The sequence below is a fragment of the Cavia porcellus genome, unplaced genomic scaffold (assembly GCF_034190915.1).
Source record: "Cavia porcellus strain 051 isolate PalLab524CR breed Dunkin Hartley unplaced genomic scaffold, mCavPor4.1 scaffold_29, whole genome shotgun sequence".
Taxonomy (NCBI): Eukaryota; Metazoa; Chordata; class Mammalia; order Rodentia; family Caviidae; genus Cavia; species Cavia porcellus.
In genome coordinates, this window is record NW_026947512.1 from 44,591,855 (window position 1) to 44,608,264 (window position 16,410).

At 42.9% G+C, this 16,410-nt stretch overlaps 1 protein-coding gene, 1 long non-coding RNA gene and 1 other non-coding gene across 3 annotated transcripts in view; 2 read left to right on the forward strand and 1 right to left on the reverse strand.

Annotated features, from left to right (window-relative positions):
- LOC134474016 (uncharacterized) overlaps positions 1-3,261 on the reverse strand; it is a 7,118-nt gene extending 3,857 nt beyond the window's left edge. Inside the window, exons 1-2 of the long non-coding RNA XR_010044555.1 lie at positions 3,117-3,261; positions 847-954 (exon numbers count right to left, since the gene is read on the reverse strand). This is a non-coding gene — a long non-coding RNA (uncharacterized LOC134474016). The remainder of the gene's footprint in view (positions 1-846; positions 955-3,116) is intronic.
- On the forward strand, positions 384-503 carry LOC111754854 (small nucleolar RNA SNORA32). The gene has a single exon (XR_002789529.1). It is a non-coding gene; the product is annotated as a small nucleolar RNA SNORA32 (small nucleolar RNA).
- The window catches only part of Plpbp (pyridoxal phosphate binding protein), a 27,139-nt gene continuing 13,986 nt past the window's right edge, over positions 3,258-16,410 (forward strand). Inside the window, exons 1-4 of the mRNA XM_005000423.4 lie at positions 3,258-3,426; positions 5,576-5,683; positions 5,762-5,797; positions 6,397-6,472. Coding sequence (XP_005000480.1) covers positions 3,328-3,426; positions 5,576-5,683; positions 5,762-5,797; positions 6,397-6,472 — 319 coding nt within the window. The 5' untranslated portion in view covers positions 3,258-3,327. The remainder of the gene's footprint in view (positions 3,427-5,575; positions 5,684-5,761; positions 5,798-6,396; positions 6,473-16,410) is intronic.

The window sequence follows — 16,410 nt, forward strand, 5'->3', positions numbered from 1 at the left end:
TCCTGTTGGGGATTATCTCAGTGGCATAGTACCCTGCCTGGCATTCGTGGAATCCAGAGTTCAAGTCCCAGTACAAAATTTCTCTGGTTATTTGGCCTTTTAATCCTTTTTTTCTCCTTTGCCTTACAAATTATTGGAGAGATTTATTAAAAATAGTTATTGGCAGTAAACTGATTTTGGATTTGGCATTTTTCAAGGATTAAACAGAAGAGAAAGATAAAGGTTAAACTGGATGGTTGCTATGTACCCAGTAAAAGAAGAAACAAACAAACAAAAAAAAAAAATGAGTGGGATAGAGGTATAGCTCAGTGGTGGAGCTCATGTTGCATAGATTATGAGTTCCTCAGCAGCCCCCAAAAAAGAAATCCTTAAAAAAGCAGAGTAAGTCATTACCAAGGCTTTTAGAATGAAGTTTCTCATTTGCTGTGGACATGACCATAAAAACATTCCCACTAGGTTTTCTGTCTGCTACCTTGTTAGCTGTCAACCTGCTGGGAACATTACATTGCCTAGGTGAACACTGTCAAATACTAATTTACAACAGCTACAGGTAAAATTCTTACTCTTAACCACCACAAGGCATGCTTAATCTCTGGAAACTTGCTTTTATCCATTTACAAGTAGAGGACCTAAGCTGTCTCCAGAACTCACTGATGACCTTATGGCTACATTTATAGTCTTATGTAGGGCAGGTGGAATGAGTAGATTAAACATCAAATTCCTTTTAAAAAGGCTATCTTGAAGACAACCTCATTAAGTGACCTTGATGAGTATAACAAATCGCCTGAAATTTCTTAAATAATTTAATTTGTAAAAAGGAATAAAACATTCAAAAATACAACTAACCTAGATTCCTGTAGTCCCAGCACTAAGGAAGCTGAGGCAGGAGGATGGAGAGTTGGAAGACTGGACTCCATAGCAAGTTCAAGTCCATTCCGGGCTACATAGCAAACGCTGTTTCCAAAAAAGTAAAGAAAGTAGAATGTAAAGTGACCATGAGATTAGAATCACTGTGTTCATAAGATGTAGACTATTAGAAGTGAAAAGCACCCTAGAAATAAATCTACAAAGCTTTTCTTATTCATCCTTGCACTGAATAACACCTTCTTATTTACTCTGTGGATAAAGGGTGGGGGAAGTGTCTCTGCTTTGCAATCTGTAGGAGAGACCTGATCTATTAAATGCTGATACAACTACCTGTCAGTGTGGTGACATGTTATCTAAATTACACATTCCCCAGCTTGTGAGGTATTTATGGTTTTTAAAGTACTTTCCAAATAGTACACTTGAGGCTGGGTTTGGTGGCACACACCTATAATCCCAGCAAGGCCAGCCTGAACTGAATAGTGAATCTATCTCAAAAAGACTAAAAATAAAAAACAGCTCATCCTGTCCTGCCATACCTCCTGCACCATGATCCCCTCTGCTGCTCCAACTACATCCTGCCGGCAGGTTCTTTCTAGCTGTCTCCACAACAAAAGTATTAGGTTCATTCCACAAAGGCCTGTTGTCATTTTTAAAGATTTGTATCACTTGGTTTGGAACAGAAACATGTCTACAAAGATTTGAATACAATTTCTCTTAATGTGTTTGGCAATCTAGTTCACAGATAATCTTGCCACATATACTGTGGTAAATGACTATGAAATTCCACCCAAAGAAGTGTCTTGTTGCAGTGGCATAAGTTCTACTCAGAGCTATTTTCCTAGAGCAAACCGTGAAATTCCATCTCCTTTCCTGGAATGTGGGAACAGAGCTGAGAAAGAGAACACTGCTCCTTCTTTCTGGAAGGCCTTTTTAACAAACCACTCAAAAAAACCCAGAGAACAAACTTTAGCCCTTGCTCTAACAGAACAGCACCCCACTTCATTACTGTGAATTCGAGTTTTCTCCCAACAGTAATAGCAGCCAATATTACTTTCCTAAAATTAATCCCTCACCGGGTGTGAGGGCGCACACCTGGAGTTCCAAGCACCAGGCAGAGACACGAGAAGTCTCAGTTGGAGGCCAGGCTGGCTGTATGTATAGCCAGAGCCTAGGTCCAAATAAAGAAACAAGGCTGGGGAGTTAGCTCTGTGGCATAAGCGCCTGCCTGGCAAATGTGAGGTTGCAAGTTTGATCCCTGGCACCAAAAAAAGAAAAAACACCAAAGAAACAAGCAAGAGCAAAAGCAAAAAGCTACTGGATTTAGAATACAAAATGAAGTTTTTAAAAACATACGGTTTGCCTTTAAAAATTTCAATTGGCTTGAAAGACATTTTTTAGCCACTCTGCCAGCAATTTGAATGTAGGACCAACCTAAATTGCAACATTAAAAATAAACACTTTTTTAAAAGAAAATACGATTTAAAGTAAGAAAGCCAAGTGGGTTGGTTTTGACTTCTAATCCAGCTACTCAAGAGGCTAAAGCGGGGAGGATCTCAAGACTGAGCCTAGTCTGGGCAATTGCGCAATTTAAAGACACCCTGTCTCAAAACTAAAGGTAAAAGGGCAGGAACATAGCTCATTTACAAAGGCCCAGTTTCAGCTCTCAGTGGGGTTGTGGAGGGAAGGGGTCTGTTCTAGTTTTGCCAGTGCTTGCTGTGGAAATCATTTTGGGTACATTGGGTTAAGTAAATATACTCATTTCATAAAGATATGAGCAATTTTTAAATTACATATGTGGATCGCATTGTTTCTGTAGGACAGCCCTGGCTAAAGGAGGGAAAAAATAAAACTAACCGTATATTTGAGTCATGCCCTGTCTTTAGAAAGCGCTGTTACATCTTTTAAAAACAGTTCCTCTCAGGAACCATGCAACATGTTAAAAAACTTTACCTCCGCTCTAGCAGTTTCTAATCCTAGTCCCTACACCCCCCCCCCCAGAAATGTACAGTAGTTTACAGCTGTTAGAAGCCAGGGACAGGCAAACCTTGCAAGGCAATTTTTTAGTAATTTTAAAATTTTAAAATATGGTGGGGAGTTGGTGCGTGTACACAATACATCTTAGTTATATGAATGGGAGCCTGAGAACAGATCGGTCTTCGCTTCAGGCAAGCCCACGAGGGAGGGAGGGAGGGAGCCGCGGTGGCTCAGACGCCAGCAAACAGCCACCTGCAGCCCCGTAGACCACTGACCCGCTTCACCAGACCTCCGCGCTCTTTTTGGGAGACCTTCCCAAAATGGCCGTCACAGGGGGCGGGGAGATCACGTCGGCGAGTGCCGATTGGGTAAGACTACTCGGTGATGAGCGGTGATTGGGCGTCAGGCAAGAGCTGGAACACCGGAAGTTGGCCTCCGCTCAGCCCCTAGCTGCGGAAGGTCGGGGCTACTGTCGTTCCCCGGGGGATGTGGAGGGCTGGCAGCATGTCGGCGGAGCTGGGTATCGGGTTCGCCCTGCGGACAGTGAACGAGCGCGTGCAGCAGGCTGTGGCGCGGCGGCCACAGGTGAGGACGGGGACCGCGCGGGGACGAAGCGCGGCCGCTTTGAGGAGGGGGACACCAGCGTGGGAGGACCTGGTCGTCACGGTGACGCAGAGGGGTCCCCCGGTGGGGCGGGGCCGCAGGCGTGGTGGGAGAGAGGAGGCGGAGGCCGCTGGTGGCTCAGGCGGGGCCTTCTCTCGGACCTGGCGACGAGGGTGTCAGATGCTCCGACGCGGAAGGACCCCGCCACTCGGGAAGGCAACCCTTCTCTGAGAAGGCGACCCCTGTCTGGGCGTCGTGGCCGTTCCCCATCGCTGCGGGCAGAAGCCCGGGCAGGAGAAGCGGCCGACACCGGAGACCGCTGGAACCGAGCTCCGCAGAATCGCGCGTGCCGCGACATCTGCCGGCTCGGCAGATGTCATTTCCATCCTCGGCCCAGGTGGTGCAAATCAGCCGTTATTTGCAGGCCCCCTTTGGATGTTCCTTTTCTGCTGCATATATGATACCCCGTTTCGGTTTTCCATTAGGCCAGGAGTTAATATGACAAAGGCCCAAAGCTAAAGGGGCAAAGGCTGGCTGATCAAGCTGTTAGGGTCTCAGATCCCAGAATCCTGACCTGGAGGTAGAGGACCAGTGTCACAGTCCTCCTTAACCACTTACTATTTAGGTGTTACCTTGGACAAGTCACTTAACCATGGTCCTCAGTTTCTTCATCTCTACAGACAATGGGATGCCCTCTGAAAACTGATCTTCTGGCAGTAATGATCTGTGACTCTCAGTGGCTAAGGAAAATCTAGAGAATCTCCCATTTCCTGGGTGCAGTCCCAGCCAGATAAGCTGCCCCTTCCACTTTCCCTCTGAAAACCCCCAATTCATCGATGTCCTAGAAATGGTTCATATGGGGCTGGGGACGCAAGCCCCTCCAAAGGAAGAGGGCTCTTTACTAATTGGCCTGATTCTTTCAGGTCCTTGAGAACAGTGATTCTTTGACAGTTCCAGAAGGCGGTAGGGGATGTGAAGACTGAACTGTTTGAGGATAAATGAACCCCATCTTTGATTGCCTCTGTGTGGGGTTGGCTGCGACAGAATGCAGGGAATCCCTGCTCTGAATGTCATGGCTGTGGGAAGATCTCATCGAGGTCTCATCCTGAGTCCAGAGGTGTTTGTGTCCCAGTCGGGTCTGTACTGAGTGGTTAAGTCATAGCTGGAAAAGTAAATTGCACATCATTATCATGCTGCAGCCACTTTCAGAGTGACTAGAAGCAATAATTACACCAGGACCAGGACATGTTTCCAAAACTGTTTTATCTTGTGGTTTCAGAAGCCAGAAGTAAGCTCTCTCTGTTAATTAGAGAGTGCTGCTTTCCCTTAAGGAAGTGATTCCTTTGCTTTATTTTGTGCTGTGATACTGTATGCCTGCACAAGCTTACCATCTCACACTTGTCAAACGATTGCTGTATTACTGAGCTGCACCCTTCCGATGCAGTGATTCTTAAAAATTCCCACATTGATATGCAAGAGAATCATCTGACCAACTAGAGGGTTTTGTTTTGTTTTGTTTTGTTTTGTTTTGTTTTGTTTTGTTTAAAAAAGCTTCTCAGCCAGGCATGAGGGGTGCGCTTGTAATCATAACCCTCAGGAGGCTGAGGAAGGAGGATCTCAAGTTTGAGACTAGCCTAGGCTCATGCTAAGTTCAAGTCCAGCCTAGACTACATAGTGAAACTCTGTCTCAAAAAGAAAAAAGCATTCTCAGGGCTGGGGATGTAGCTCAGTAGTGAGCACTTGTCTAGCATACACAAGGCCTTAGGTTTAATCCCAGCTCCTCAAAAAAAGATTCTGAGACCCCCCAGGCCCATAGATTCAGATTCAGTTCACCTATCAGGACCATGATGTAACTGTTCGAAGACTACACCTTAGAGGACTACCGCTTTAACGTGCCCTGCTGCCCTGAGACAGAACTATCTTCCGCTGGCTATTAGGGTAGTTAGCATTAGGCCTAGATGTCATGAATGTATGCTACGTTATAGTAACTTCCCTATAGTACTAGAAGGTCATATCTTAACAAATGCCAGAGTAAGATCTATGCGTGTCGATTCTATAGAAGAAATCCTATGAGATTTATCAGAATAATATACATGAATGGTCACTCCTGGGGCTCTTTCCCTCTTGGCAGGATCTCCCAGCCATCCAGCCCCGGCTTGTAGCGGTCAGCAAGACCAAACCTGCAGAGCTGGTGATCGAGGCCTACAGTCACGGCCAGCGCACTTTTGGAGAAAACTATGTAAGAGCCCTTCTCCCGAGCCCCTTGGGGAGAATCATGATTGCCAGGCTCCTGACTTGTTATGGTCTTACCTTTTAGGTTCAAGAACTACTAGAGAAAGCATCAAATCCTAAAGTAAGTGGATATTGGAATTCTCTAGTTTTTACCTTAATCTTTTCTCTTTAGTTGAAAATCAGACCCATGTTGGTTGAGGTTTGAAAACGGCAAGTTGGAATGGGGGTAGAAGAATCCACTTTTACCTTGAGCCCCAGATAATTCTCAGCTAAGTTTTCTGTCTTTGTTTCAACTGCAGTTTTCTTCTTTGTGGCTACTTAGAAATGATTCTTGTAGGAGCTCGCTGTAATCCCATGTCCTTCTGGGATTTGAAAGTTTGAATCAGTTCATCCTTAACAGATGATGCCTGAAAGGCAGAGGGAGCTGATGGGGCTAAGAAAGGGGATGGAGGGCCAGGGATTTAGCTCAGTGGCATAAGCACCTTCCTGGCAAGTGCCAGGTCATGAGTTCGATACCCAGTACCGCAAAAAAGAAAAAGGGGATGGAGCAAAAGCCTAAGGTATTTCTGAGTGTCTGTTTGCCTTCTGGGGAGGCTGGCTGAAAACGGAGAGAACAGTTTAAAGAACAACAGAAACGTGCAAGGTCGCTGCACTCTCATGAAGCATTACAGCCCAAGACTTTCAGCTCTGAGTCAAATGCAGTCTCCTCTTTCTCTTCAGGTTCTGTCTTCATGTCCTGAGATCAAATGGCACTTCATTGGCCACCTTCAGAAACAAAACGTCAACAAATTGATGGGTAAGATAAAGCTCCTAGTGTGAGGACCAGACTGCTCGGACCTCTTATGGCTTGTACAGTCTTCTGTGGAAGAGAGAGCAGATGGAGAACACAGCCAGCTCACTAACTGTGCTGTCAAATTCCTTTTTGTGTGTTTTGTTTTGTTTTGGCAGCACTGGGGTTTGAACCCATAGATGATCTTGCATCAACTTACATCTTCAGCCCTTTTTTTTTTTTTTTTTTTTTTTGTGGTACTGGGGATCGAACTCATGACCTTGCCAGGCAGGCACTTATGCCACTGAGCTAAATCCCTAGCCCCAAGCCCTTTTTATTTTGAGACAGGGTTTTGCTAAATTAGCCATGCTGGCTTCAAACTTGCAGTCCTCCTGCCTCCTATTAGCTGAGATTTGCATCACCATACCTACATGGAGTTTTTTTTTTTAATAAAATACAGTTAAATAAAAAATACAAAAGGTAAAATTAAGGACTAATTACAGGAGCTGGGGATATAGCTCGATGATAGAGAATTTTCCTAACAAACACAAGGCCCTGGGTTCCAGGGCCCAGCACTGGAAAAAAAAATAACAAAACAAAATAAAAATGAACCAGGGTTTTGGCCCATGATCCTAGCACTCTCAGAGGATGAAGCACAAACTGGGCAATTTAGGGACTTAGCAAGACCCTGTTTCAAAATTTTAAAAAAAGGAGTTGGGCATGATGGTGCATACTGTAATCCTAGCATTTGAGAGACTGAGGCAGGAGGGTCACTGTGAGCTCAAAGCTGGCCTGGGCTACAAAGTAAGTTGAAGGCCAGCCTACACTGCATAGTGAGACCCTATCTCAAAAAGACAAATTTTAAAAGGGGAGGGGGACTGGTAATGTAGCTCAGTGCAAATGCCCTGAGTTCAATCCCCAATACCACCTAATTAATTAATTAATTTAATTTAATTTTTAAAAAGTAGCCATACGACAGTGACATTGCTTGTTTTGTTTTGTTTTTTAATTTTTTTTTTCTTTTTATCAGTACCGGCGATCGAACTCACAACCGCCTGCTTGCAAGGCAGGTGCTTATGCTGCTGAGCTAAATCCCCAGCCCTGTTTTGTTTTATTTTGTTGTAGAATTAGGGAATTGAACTCAGGGAGTACTGAGCTACTCCCCAGCTTTCATTTTATTTTAAAACAGAGTCCTGCTAAGTTTTCTAGACTAGCCTTAAACTTCACAGTCTTTGTGCATCAGCCTCCCAAGTAGCTTGTATTACAGATGTTCACTACTGCATCTGGTAGTTTGATAAGTTTTGACACCGATTTATACCTGTGAAACTATCACAACAGATAATATACCCATCATCCCCAGAAGTTTTCTTCTATTGATTTGTAATCTTTGCCTCTCTCCTACCCTCACCTCCACTTTTTCCTTATGTTTCACTTAACTGCTTTCTTAGTGTAGTTTTCAGAGGGCTTGGGATGTTTTGTTTTGTCTTCTCTTGCTTTAGTTCTATGAGTTTTTGGGTTGTTTTTTTTTTTTTTTTTTTTTGTCTTTTTCCTTTTTCCCGGTACCAGCAATCGAACTCACGACTGCCTACTTGCGAGGCAGGCATTTATGCCACTGAGCTAAATCCCCAGCCCCGAGTTTTTTGAGAGACGATCTCACTGTGTAGTCCAGGCTGGCCTTGAATTTCCCATGCTGTGGGATTACAAACGTGCCCCAGCATGCCTGGCTCAGTTTTAGAGTTGTGAAGAATCTTAGTCTATATTCTTTTTGTCTTCTTTCATTCAGTGCAGTGAATTTCAGATTCATCTGTGTGTTATTGTGGTTCATTCCCCTGTTGTTCAGTATTGTTGCACTGCATAAACAGAATGTAATTTGTTTATTCATTCACCTTTGTGTGAACATTCAGGTTGCTACTTCTAGTTTTTGTCTGTTATATTAAGTTGCTATAAACATTTTTGTATAGGTCTTCATATGGTCATATATTTCCTTCAACTTTGGACTAAATACTCTGGTAAAATTTATGCAGGTATATTTTAACTGGGTTTTTGGGGTTTTTTTGTTTTTTTTTTTTGGTACTGGGACTCAAACTCTGTTTTAACTTATATGAGTATGTGTGGTTCTGGGGCCTCGTATCTGCTAGACAAGTGCTCTGCCCCGAGCTACATCCCTGGCCTCAGTGTATTTTACTTTTGGCCATGCTGATGAGTACCTAGTGGTAAACATGGCATTTCCCTGTTTTTGTTCATGCTTTGTTTTTTCTTTCTTTCTTTTTTTTTTTTTGGTACCAAGAATCGAAACTCACAACCTTGTGCTTACCAAGCAAGCGCTTGAACCCCTGAGCTAAATCCCCGGCAGCATTTCCCTGCTGACAAGGGATGTAAATCGTCTTTTCAGCTGCAGGCCATCTATACTTCTTGTTTGGTGAAGTGTCCAGGTCTTTCACCCATTTTTTAAATTTCGTTTTTATTAGTGTGCGTAATGATTATATTTATTGTGGGGAGTCGGCAGATGCACACAGTACATCTTTATGCTTCTTTTTTTAGTTCAGCACCCCTCCTCTCCCTTCCTGTTCCCTCTAACTCTTGGTCCCCTTCCCATGTGCAAAAGTTATTTTCCTCATTTTTTCCCCCTCAATTCTTTGGGCTTTTTCATCTCCTTTCCTACCCTTCTATCCCCTCCATCTACCTCTCATTCCCCCACCCATTATTCCCTACTTCCTATTTGACTACCTTTTATTTTGCCATATAGATAATAATATAATTATACATTATGTATATATATGTTGTAAATTTCTCATATAAGAGAAACCATACAGTATTTAACTTTGTGTGTCTGACTTATTTCACTTAATATTACGATCTCAAGCTGCATCTGTTTACTTATGTATACCTCAGGTCTTTCTTCTTGACAGCGAAGCACTCCATTGTGTATAAATACATTTCCTTTATGCATTCATCTGTTGGTAAACATGCAGGCCATTTCTATGATTTAGTTCTTGTATATTATGCTGCTATAAACATGGTATTGTGGTCAGAGCTTGCAAAGGTATAGATTTAATAGAAGACACATACTTTATAGGACTATTTTATAATATTCACCCAAAAAGTCAAATGCAGAAGAGTGCAAGAGATCTGTCCATGCACTAGAGGCTCGAAATACCCAGCTGAGGCCCTAGATCTCATCGTAATATCCCACACAAGTCCAGCCGAAGGCCTAGAGACCACGACAGTGTTTCATGCAAGTCTATATCAAGGATCTGCACTGGGAAGGCTCAAAGGTCAGTGGTGGAAGCTGGAAAATCTCCCCAGTGGGATGCAGGATCTGTGCCAGCAGGCTGAGGGCTCTGAAAGACTAGAGTTCACTCAAAAGAGGACAGCAGTCATACCAGTGACAGCAAGGACCTGACTCCTCCAAGAGGAGAACAGCTGAGTTCGTACTGGCAAAACCAGCTGCGGCTAGCTTCTCCAGGAGATTCAGAGCACCCATGTCCCTCTCCTTTTATGCCTTCCAGCAGCATCCTCATGTGGAGAACTATGCTGACTCAGTTCAGCTGGCCGTAATGAGCCAAACCATCACCCGTGGTGGGCATGTGTCCCCCATAATCTGATGACTTTAACTCCCCTGGGAAGATACCTTGCAGGGGAATAGCCGAGTCAAATGGAATTTCTGTTTTTAGTTTTTCAAAGGATCTCCACACTGATTTCCGTAGTGGTGGTGCTGCCTTACCTTCTACCCACGTGGAAGAGCTCTTTTTTCCCACATCCTGCCAGCATTGGTGGCTTCATTTCCTGATAGCCATTCTCTCTGTATCTGCATTTCTCTAGTGGCCAGAAAGGTTCGACATTTTTTCATGTATTTATTGACCATTTGGACGTCTGAGAAGCGTTTTATTTATTCATTTTGGTTACCCATTTTTTGCTCAGGTCTTTTACTTGTGTGGTCTAATTCAAGTTCTTTATGTATTCTAGATGTTAGTCATCTGAGGCAGAAACGTTTTCCCGTTCTGTAGGTTGTTGCTTCTCTCTGTTAGTTGTTTCCTTTGCTGTGCAGCTTTTTAATTTGACATGATCCCATTAATTGGTTCTTGGTGTTATTTCTTGTGCCACTGGAATTCTGTTGAGAAAGTCCTTGCCCATACCTGTGTCTTAAAGAGCTTTATCTATTTTATCTTCCAGAGAAGTGTTTCTGTTTTAACAATTCAGTTTGGCCCATTTTGATTTTAGTTTAGTACAAGGTAAGCATAAGCATCTAGACTCAGTCTTCTGCACATTGATATCCAGTTTTCCCAGCATCATTTATCAGGAAGGCTCTTTCCTGCAGTGCAAGTTTTTGGCCTTTCTGTCACATAGCTGAATGTGCCTGGGTTGTTTCTGAGTCCTCAGCTGTTCCTTTGATCCACATGCCTGTTTTTGTGCCAATACCATGCTCTTTTAATCATAGTAGCATTGTAGTATAATTTCAAATCTGGGCTTGTGGTGCCTCCTGCTTTGCTTTTGTTACCCAGGATTGCTTTTGCTATTCTGGGCCTCTTCTGATTCCATATAAATTTCAGGATTGTTTTCTCTAACTCTGTGAGAAATTACATTTGTATTTTGTTTAGAATTGCACTAAATCTGTAACAGTTTTGGAAAGGATAGCCATTTTGATTATACTGGTTCTGTCTCTCCAAGCACAGAATATCTTTCCGTTTTCTAGTGTCCTCCTTGATTCCTCTTTCCAGAGTGATGTGGTTTTCACTGTAGAAGTCTTTCACTTTCTTGGTTAGATTAATTTCTTCATATTTAATTTTTCTTGATGCTGTTATGACTGGTATTATTTTCCTCATTTCTTTCTCAGTCAGTTCTGTTAGTGTATATAGTAAGCTCTGACTTACAACCATGTGAGTGGTAAACTTTCACAGACCTATAAGCGTTCATAGATTCAAACAAATCCTGGGAGTAGCTCAGGAGTCTGCCACACATTATCCCAGCCCTGCTGCTGTGTGCAGTGGTGTAACTGTATAGTACCATAACTAAAAGCAAACAGAGCTGACTTACCGTTGTACTGTACTGTACCATTTTTAAGTATAAAAGTAAAAACAGTTTTTTATAGTACTTGTATGTGTGTATATTTTATAGTACTTACATGTGTGGGGTTTTTTTATGCTTTACATTGTATATTTGTGTTAAAGGTGTGTAGGACTCACTTTGTCAGACTTATCTAATGAATCTGGTACATGAACATTCTCCCAGAACAAAACTTGTTCATAAGTCGGGGACTTACTCTATAAGAGGCTATTGATTTTTATGTATTTACTTTGTATCCTGCTACATTGCTGAATTTCTTTTTTCTGGGAGGCTCTTGGTGGGATTTTTTTGGGTATTCTAAGTAAATGATCCTCGCATTTGAAAATAATAATGCTTTCACTTTGTGCTTTCCCACATACTTCTTCGTCTTGCCTGATTGAACAGGTGGGTGATAATAGACATCCTTCCCTTGTTCTTGGTTTTAAAATATCGTTTTGCAGGGTAGATCAGTCTGTATGAAGGTGTTCTCTTTTAGGGCTGGAAACACTTCATGTGAAACTCTTCTTACCTTCAAGGTTTGTATCGAGAGCTATACTGTAATTCTGATGAGTTTTCCTTTATAGATGATTCATTGCTGTTCTCTAATAGCTTTGTAAGTTTCTGTCCTTACATTGTATTTGTGGTATTTTAATTAATATGTGGCATGGGTTGTTTCTTTTTCTGATCATGGCATTTGGAAGCGCTATATACCTCTCTGATCTGTGTGTTAAATTCTTTTTCCACATTTAGAAAGTTCTCTGCTATTACTTTGGTAGTTTTTCTGTGTTTTTCTATGCCCTTTATGTTTTTCTAAGTTTTTCTATGCCCTTTATGCTGTCTTTTTTTTTTTTTTTTTTTTGTCTTTTTCGTTTTTACCGGTACCAGGGATCGAACTCACGACTGCCTGCTTGCAAGGCAGGCGCTTATGCCGCTGAGCTAAATCCCCAGCCCCATTTATGCTGTCTTTTGATTTTTCACTAATTCAAATGACCTTTAGTTTTCTTTGCTCCATCTAGCAGCTGTGAGATCCATTTTTCCTCACTTCAGTCATTTCTGTTGCCCATATTTTCTTTTGTGGAGGGTTTGTTTTGGTTTGGGTTGTTTGTTTGGGTTTGGGTTTTGTTTTGTTTTGTTGGACTATGTAGTCCAGAGTACCTTGAACTCTGTATATCCCAGGCTGGCCTTGAACTCGCGGAGATCCTCCTGCCTTAGCCTGTTGAGTAATGAGATTACAGCAGTGTACCACCACACCCAGGCCAATTGTATTTTTAATCTCCTGTATTTCTGTTCGGAATTTTTATGGACCCCATTCTTTTCCATGTTGGGCATTTAGGTTTTTGCATCTCTCTTTACTCAGCAGCCCTTTACTCAGCACCATTTATTGTATAGTTCTTTTTCAAAAATTCAAAATAGGAAACATCAAAATCTCTTAAGAACAATGCATTCACAAAATTCAAATGAAAAATATACGTGTTTCACACTGGATTCTTGGTCTTTTTTTGTTTGGTTGATTTATTGGTTGGTTGGTTTGTCAGCTCTTTTTGTTGTTGTTGTTGTTGTTGTTGTTGTTTTGTTTTGGGGTGGGTTTTTTTTTGGTACTGGGGATTGAACTGATGACTTCACACTTGCCAGGCAGGCACTTGCGCTGCTGAGCAAAACGCCCAGCCCCTGTTAGTTGATTTTTTTGAGACAGGGTCTCACTATGTAGTTCAAGTTACCATTGAACTCACTGTGTAGTCCAGGCTGACTTGAGACTCAGGCTGATCCTCCTGCCGCAGCCTCCTAAGTGTTGGAATTACAGGTATGTGCCACCAAGCCCAGTCCAGTCTTTCCTGGACAACACAGAAAGTGTTTTCCAGTTTTTTTGTTTAACAAGAGGAGAATGAAATCTCAACCTGACCCAATAACAAGTTTAAAAAAATAAAGCAATATCAAGCTACCGCAGCACTGGCTGACCACCTTAAACCCCCATTCTTTCCCACACAGACCACACTTTGCCACACGAATCCCTCAACAAACATTAAAATGTAGACAGGAGAGCCACTACAATACACCTTTATTTTTTTTAAAGTCAGCTTCTTTGTTAAATATTGAAAGAAGAGATGGTGATGAGTGAGTTAAAAGCAGCAGAAAGACTGCAGTGTCGTCCGGGCCCACGCAGAGGTCCCGGAGCCTGGCATTAGGCCCGAAGGAGCGAAAGGAGCTAAGGCGTAGCTCAGACACCGTGAGAGATGAAAAGCTCATCATGCGAAAAATACTTACCAAGTTAAATGAAAAAGTGAAATACAAAACCATGCATACTGCATGATCTTAGCTTTGTCAAAACCAACTAACTAAAATATGTCCCATAAAAGGCTGAAAGAAAATGGTTCAGAGACTAACAGTGACCATATTTAAGTAGTGTATCTACAGTGATTTTCTTTCTTTTTCTTTGTAAATTTTTTTCTGCTAGAAGGAATTTTTTTAACAAGGGCTTCCAGTTACAAAAGAGTAAGTATGGTAAAGGTCTTAGCTTTGAGTTAATGACCGTGTCCAGTCTGTAAGAAAGGATGTACACATTCGTAAGCCGAAACATTCCAGGCTCCTCCACGGATGCTCTGTTAGGCAGAACTGGCCCAAGGGTGGAGGGCTTTGGTCTCCTCAGCCAGGGGCAGCATGACCAGGTTCTGCAGATGAAATGTGCTGAGCCGAATAGAAACACCACGGTTTGCAGAAAGAGCCGCTGTGCCCACAGCTGGCAGCTTGCTCAGTGTGCAGGAGCTCTTTCACACAGAGCTGAACAAACGGTGGCTCTTCTGTTAGTTTTTGTGTAGATGTCAGGGTACAAAAACGCTGTTATCACAGTAACTGTGATAGGATTGAAACCCAACCCTGCTTCAGAAATAGAAATAAAACAGCCTTGCAGCACAAGTGGACCAAGAAAAGTGCAAGATGGAAAATCAGGAAAAGTGCTTTCTGTGAGGACAACCCGCTTCCTGATGTTTCCTGGGCACACGCTGAGACCTCCCCTCCTGTTCCACCGAGCACCCCGATTTGCTCACTGATTAAAGCTCAAGAGGAGGAAGAAGGTACATCCCAGTCTCTCCCAGGTGGGAGCTGGATGCATCACCAAACACGTTACATCGGCTACAAGCCGAAGCCACTGCCTTCCCTTGAGGGTAAAGGATGCACTGTTGTTCTTGTGGAATCCCATTTGTGCTCTCCCTTGAAACACTGCCAGCCCGCTGGGACACAAAGCTGCACAGACAGTCTCCTGTGAGTGTTTCTGGGAAGGGCAGGGATCAAGTGACACTCCGTGATGTTTGTCCCTAAACAGAACAGCACCCAGCAACAGCAGTTACTACCTTTCTTTGAAGCGAAGGAGTGTAGTTTACTTAAGCACGAGGCACGGGGTGCTGACCAGTCCTCCATCTGCATCCCGACGTGTCAGTTCCTGTAGGAGCGGAAACACAGGGATACTGGTTTAGGTCTGCAGTCACAATCCTCTTCAGGTTGTGACTTGCGTGGCACTCCTGGGAGCAGTGCTCTGGGCTCCTGTGCATTTGGTGGCCTTCCAGCCTCCCACAGCGCCCTAATTGTAACGGTGGGCTCCAGCAGTTCTCAGCTCCCCAAAGCTGCAGACAGACCCTGTGGGGTGTCACTCTTCTGGGGTAGACACAGGTACTGTGATGTTGGCAAAACTAGGCCATGCATCAGCATTCATAAGTGACACAGATAATTCACTCCACTTCACCAGAGCGCATCATGTGTCCCCACAAGTGTGAAAAGCGAGAGGCCACCTCAGCGGCTGTGGGTGCCTCGGCGTTAGACAGGGCTGTGGCTTGCCCTGGAAGCTGAGCCACTTGGCAGCGAAATGTATGGGCCATAGCCACAGGTGACCCGAGCAGGCTGTTCCCGAGTCCGTGGCTTCTATCCCAGATTTTCCTGGCATCTCTTCATTAGCATTCGTGATCATTTTGAGGTGATTTTGTGTGGACCCAAGTTCCTTGTCTTACGTGTAAGTGTCCAGTTGTCCTAGCACTATTAATAGGAAAGACTCCTTTTCCCACAGTCCGGGGTTGGTTTCAGGGCACTGCTCCCCTCTAAGAATAAGTTGGGAGATACCCTTTCCCATCTTTTGGAAGAGTTCTTGGCCAATTGGTATTGTCATTTTCTTACCTAGTGGAATTGACCAGCAAAGCAATTTTCTTTATGGGAAAAAACTGTAGTTTATACTTTAAATTTCAAGGAGTACTTATGTGACCTTTCTTTTTCTTGGGTGAACTTTGGTATTTTTTTGTCTTTTAAGGAGTTTTGTTCATTTCACATACACTGATGCACTTCCAGACATAAAGTAGTATCTACTATGTTTTTACTATCTGTAAACTCTGTAAACTCTTTCTCACTCAGATTAATATTTTATATCTTCTTTTTCTCTCTTTTCTCCCTCATCCATCTAACTAGAGATGTATCCATTTTGCAAATCTCATTTTTTATTTTATTAAACCCTAAAGCAATTGAAATAACACAATAAAGAGCTATTGGTAATAAGTCAACAAAGGGAAAAAACAGACCATAAAATATATGAAGTGGTATTTTTGTCATGGCCTATTACGATGTTAAGCATCTTTTCATGTGCATATTGACCATTTGTGTATCTTCTTTGGGATAATGTGTACAGATCCCTTATGCATTTTTTAAATTGAGTTACTTGCCTTTATTATTATACAGAGTTGTAAAGGTCGTTTTGCTTTGTTCTGTGACACATGGTCTCACTGTGTAGTCCACAGTCGGCTTGAACTCACTGTGTGGCCCCAGGTTGGCCTCAACCTCTCAATCATGGTGCCTCAACCTCCCAAGCACTAGAATTACGGGCGTGCACCACCATAGCTGGCATGAAAGTCCTTTATAAATACAGTCCCTTGTGAGATACATTATTCACA